Below are 5,634 nucleotides of genomic sequence, written 5' to 3'. Positions count from 1 at the left end.
ATAAATTAAAATTAAAACCCTACATTTAATATGGAAATGTCCTCGATACCCGGAATTGTCGTCCCCATATTTTCCGAATCACTTCATTGCCGTATCCTTATTCCCGGAAACGTTTGGGGACGTCCCCATCGCGTTTCCGTCCCACGCCGTCCCCGGGACGGATACTCAGGGTCAGATGGCGCCATGCTTCATAGATAGATATAGCCCTTTTGTTTAATACCTTCTTATTCCTAACAATGATTGATTTTCCACATGGTGATTATTCTCTAAATATGTATCATCAGGTCCAATTGGCATGTTTGGTGTCATATAACACCTATTGCTGTTAGCGAAAAAAAATATCGTCAAATCAAAAACTATAGTCAAGTGAGTGGTACCTGGAGCATCAATCCAACAATAAATACCCTTTAATCATTCTTCAAAATATTAAAAATAATAATAATAAAAAATAAAAAATCTAGTTCAATTCCCACTGCCCATGGAGATCACCACAGTTTCTTGTGTTCTTGGAGTAGCAGCAATCTTCTTGTTTTATACATGGAGGATTTTAAATTCATTGTGGCTCAAACCAAAGAAGATCGAGAAGTTTCTAAGAGATCAAGGACTTAAGGGTACCCCTTATAGGTTCTTGTATGGAGATATGAAGGACATGATGCAAATGATGATCGAAGCCAAAACCAAACCCATGAGTCTTACTCATGATATTGCGCCTCGTACTTCGCCATTCTTCCACAAATCCCTTTCCACTCTGGGTAAGAAATTTTGGTTCTCTTAATTTTGTTTTACCATCTTTGATTAAGTTGAATTGTTGTGATATAAAAAAAATATTTAATAAAGTTTGATATGTACATATAACTGTAACTGTATAAAAAAATAAATTAAACAGAAAAAGAAAATCTTACAAGTAAAATTAATGCTTTATTAGTTAATAATTAATCAAATATTTTAGACTATAATTCCTTGCTATAAACGATTACAAGGGGTAATCAGACCAGTGTTATCCTTGCTTGAAACGGGAAACAGAATTTTTGGTTAAACACGACACTTATATAATTAGGTTAAGGGTTATCATGTCTAACCGTTTAATAAACGGGTTGTATTCTAGTTGACTTAATTAAGTGGGTTGTGTTCGAGTTGATTTGTTTGACTTGTATAATTAAACACATCGACCTGACAACACCTGTTAAATTAAACAAGCCTATATGCCAACCCTTTACAACTCGTTTAACCTAAGTTGTAATCAGCTGATCACTACTCTGAGTAACATGTTTGTAACTTGATCACTATTGGCTAACTCACCAAGGTTGACACGTCTAGATAAATGGGTTTAACGGGTTGTGTTCAGGATACATAATTTTAAGTGTGTTCGGGTTAGAGTTAATGTTAATAACAATACTATTGTGTTCAGGTTGAACCTGCTAACCCAACATGATTAACACTTTATATATGCTTTGGATTATTGTTTAGAGAAGGGGTGTCTAAAATATATGTTTATGGGGTATTATGTTTTTTTTTCTATATAGGTAAGAGTAGTTTTACATGGATGGGAACAAGACCTGTGGTACATGTATCTGAACCAACTATGATACGAGAGGTGCTAGCTAATTATAATTATAATTTATATCAAAAGGCAAGGGGAGGTAATCCACCAACAAAGTTGCTAGTAGCAGGATTAATTGATGTTGAAGGTGATCAATGGGTTAAACATAGAAAAATCATCAATCCTGCATTCCACATGGAGAAGCTCAAGGTTATTTTCTTGCTATTTCCTTCTTGTTACATGATCGATGTAGCCTTTGTTTAACTACACAACAAAGACCATTGGCTAGTATTTTTGCCTAAAAGTCCTTTTGCAGCATATGGTACCAGCCTTTTATGTGAGTTGTAGTGAGATGATCAACAAATGGGAGAAACTTTTAACCCGAAAAAGCTCATGTGAAGTGGATGTGTGGCCTTATCTTCAAACATTTTCGGCTGATGTAATTTCACGTACAGCATTTGGTAGTAGTTTTGAGGAAGGAAGAAAGATATTTGAACTTCAAAGAAAACAAGTAGAATTAGTTATGAAGGCTGCAAATTCAGTTTACATTCCTGGAACAAGGTAAGTTAGTTCCTATACTATTTTTTCATCTCTAATGGAAACTTAAACTGGTAATATCATTAGAATTCTGTGCTAATAAAATAAGATCCAATAGATTTTTGCCAACAAAAAACAATAAGAGGATGAAAGAGATTGACCTACAAGTGAAAGGTTCAATAAAGAGCATAATCAATAAACGAGTTGATGCAATGAAAGCTGGAGAAGCTAGCCATGATGACCTTTTGGGCATACTTTTGGATTCCAACTACAAAGAGATTAAACAACAGGGGAATAGCAATTTCGGATTAAGCATTGAAGACGTAATTGAGGAATGCAAACTTTTCTACTTTGCTGGGCAAGAGACCACAGGAATTATGCTTGTTTGGACTATGATTTTGTTAGGTCAACATTTAGAATGGCAAACACGCGCTAGAGAAGAGGTTTTACGTGTATTTGGAGATAAGAAACCAGATATTGATGGTTTGAATCATTTAAAAGTTGTAAGTTTTTCTTATGATAAAAAACAAATATTGATGACTTTAGAATTATGTTGGTGTTCTTATCTCTTTTGTATCTCATTGTGTAGATGAGCAATATTTTTAATGAGGCTCTCAGACTATATCCACCAGCAACATTACTTAGACGATTAATACATGATGAAACCAAATTAGGTAACTTAACCTTGCCAGCAGGAACCATTATCCAAATTAACACATTGATTTTGCATCACGACAAAGACATGTGGGGTGAAGATGTTAACGAGTTTAAGCCGGAAAGATTTTCCAAAGGTGTTTCCAAGTTTACTAAGGGACAAGTTGCTTACCTTCCATTTAGTGGTGGCCCACGTATATGCATAGGCCAAAATTTTGCTATGCTGGAAGCGAAAGTCGCTCTTGCAATGATTCTGCAATGCTTTTCCTTTGAGCTATCTCCATCCTACTCCCATGCTCCGCACACAGTGCTTACTCTACAACCTCAGTTTGGTGCACACATAATTCTATACAAACCTTAGGCAATGTACCTTATATATTGTTTAATTAAAGATATATGGTGTGATTTATAGGTGGTTGATCTATTTCATATAATTAGTGGTAATGCTTGCGCGTTGTCGCGGGTATTCATGTTTTATGTCACACGTTGCAGATTAGGTTTCACATACGTTATTTATAAAAAATTGCTAATACAACTAATATATCAATTCACAAAGAGCGATTAAGTATAAACAAAAGAATTGATCTAAAAACAAAAATATAATAGATGGTAGACGACATTTGAAGCTCGTTTCTTCAACATCTATTTCTTCATATAACACAGTCGTTACACACACTTATTTTCTTTACATTATATATATCAACTCTAAGTTTTGTACAACTTTCGACTTCCTATTGGAGCTAAAGAGTTTTGCTTTCTAAGAGCCCAAGAAACTTCAAAAGGAAGTCAACGTTTCATCATGATAGAGAGATGAAATGAATTATGTTGTGTGAATTGGTTAAAACTAATTTATGTGCACAGTTTGGTTGGTTCAGCTATTATCCTCAACCAAAGCCGAAGCCGAAATCAAAGTCATCGGTTAGTCTATTTTAGTAACCAATCGGTTTTCGGTTAATCACTTTGGTTTATTCGGTTAGATTGACGATTTTTGGTTTTGTTTATTTAATTTCAGTTAATAGCAAAAAACCAAATTTTGGCTAAAACTTTTTCTTAGAAATATATGAAATTAGGGTATAAATACATGAAATGAAAGTATAAATATATGAAGGGGAAAGTGAATATGAAGCTGTTACACACCTAACCTTAGATGTGAAACCTATCAAAACTATTTATTTTATTTTATCTAATATCTAATTTAGTTTTTTTTTTATATCTTTATTTACTCTCCATCAATTTCCCCAACTTCATATTTTACCAGTTGATCTACAAATTACGTTCTTTGTTCGGGTTGACTAAATACACATGTTTCTTTCTTTATATCCATATGGATTAAAAGCGTAACGCTTTCGTTGGCATTGAAAACAATGAATTATTTACTGATTGATTGTTCTGTTTTTGGTGCCCTCGTCAATGTCTATCATCATTGATCAAAGTGTTTAAGGTCATTAGTTCACGCCTGGCTTCCAGCTCGGTGTGAGTTTTGTCAGGCCTAATAGTGTTATCAACTAATACCCCGTTGCCTCCCCGGCAACTAGCTCGATATGTAAGTAGGGACTTTCGTGATAGAGTTGAGTTTATTAACTAACATCGAAATTAAACCAAAGCATTTAAAAGTATTCCTCCCAGGAATATTAGTTTGTTTGTCCCCCCGGGATGCATGCTTGTGAAAGAGTAGTGAACTCACCTTAGTTTGCTCGGTAAATGATAAATGTACTTCTACGCAATAAATAAATGTTAGGTCCTTTACACGCGACCTATTGTACAATAATGTATAAGTATGTATTCAGGTAGGGTTTTTGGCAATACCCTATGTGTCCAAACAACTCGGTGTTTTAGTGATCAGGTTAATATGTTTATTATACAGTGTCTTAGTGATCCGGGTTTCTTTTTTTCAAATAAACTCTATCAATTAAATCCTTACCAAATAAACTCTTTCAATGGATCACATAAGTCCTTACAAGGTAAATTCGGACTTCACATGCACACAATCAACAATTGCGGACCTAGTACATTACGAGTGCAGACTCCATATAAATCAACAAGTTATGACCACTATCATGATATATGTAATGTAAGTACAGATCGTATGCATTGATATATAAGTGCGGACACCATATAATTCTCATGAGTGCAGACACCATATAAGGTTCATAAATGTGGACACTATATAAGATTCATAAGTGCGGGCACTATATAAGATTCATAAGTGCGGACACTACAAACTTTCATATGTGCGGACATTCCATAATTGCACAAGTGTGGACATCTTTTAACTTCACAAGTGCGGACATCCTTTAATACCACAAGTACGGACACATAAATGCGGACCTAAGGATCATATATGTGCGGACATATAGATGCGGACACATAAGTGCGGACCTAAGGATCATATAAGTGCGGACCATATTGTCTTTTAAACAAATGCGGACCTTTTATGTTTGTACAGGTGCGGACCCTTGTGACTTCACAAGGTTTGACAGTTATCTACGGACTAACATTTCTTCTCAAATCAATAACACATACAATATCATAGTTTTCAAGAAAGATCCTATGACAAAAACCCCTAATCGCAGTAATCAATCATAATCATATTCTGGATCTAGTCAAAAATTTAGCATTCATGTCACAACAAATTAATAGCATCTAAAATGACTAGTAGCAACCATACAATTCAACGAATCTAGCAATTATCAAACATTCATCAGTCATGAAACAAAAACACATATTGTTTGGATGTCTAGGGTTTTGCATTGGAATCAAAAGAACAAGATTCACAACATAAAGCATGAATACTTACCTTAGATTGATATAGAGATTGTTCTAGGAGAATTGGAAAGATCAAGATTGAGGATGGAGAGTTGTGTTGCAAAGCTAAAATGATTGGAGAGTCATTTGAGAGAAAT

General features: G+C 34.6%; 1 protein-coding gene across 1 annotated transcript; it reads left to right on the top strand.

Moving 5' to 3' along the window:
* Positions 1-284: 284 nt before the first annotated feature.
* Positions 285-3,213, top strand: LOC110894722 (cytochrome P450 CYP72A219). The gene is made up of 5 exons (XM_022141954.2): positions 285-752; positions 1,524-1,750; positions 1,857-2,101; positions 2,196-2,580; positions 2,667-3,213. The coding sequence occupies exons 1-5, from the start codon at positions 479-481 to the stop codon at positions 3,090-3,092; spliced, it is 1,557 nt and encodes a 518-aa protein (XP_021997646.1). The 5' UTR covers positions 285-478; the 3' UTR covers positions 3,093-3,213.
* The last annotated feature ends 2,421 nt before the right edge of the window (positions 3,214-5,634 follow it).

This window comes from Helianthus annuus, chromosome 12, assembly GCF_002127325.2.
Source record: "Helianthus annuus cultivar XRQ/B chromosome 12, HanXRQr2.0-SUNRISE, whole genome shotgun sequence".
In the NCBI taxonomy this organism is placed as follows: Eukaryota; Viridiplantae; Streptophyta; class Magnoliopsida; order Asterales; family Asteraceae; genus Helianthus; species Helianthus annuus.
This window is presented reverse-complemented; position numbering and strand designations above follow the sequence as displayed.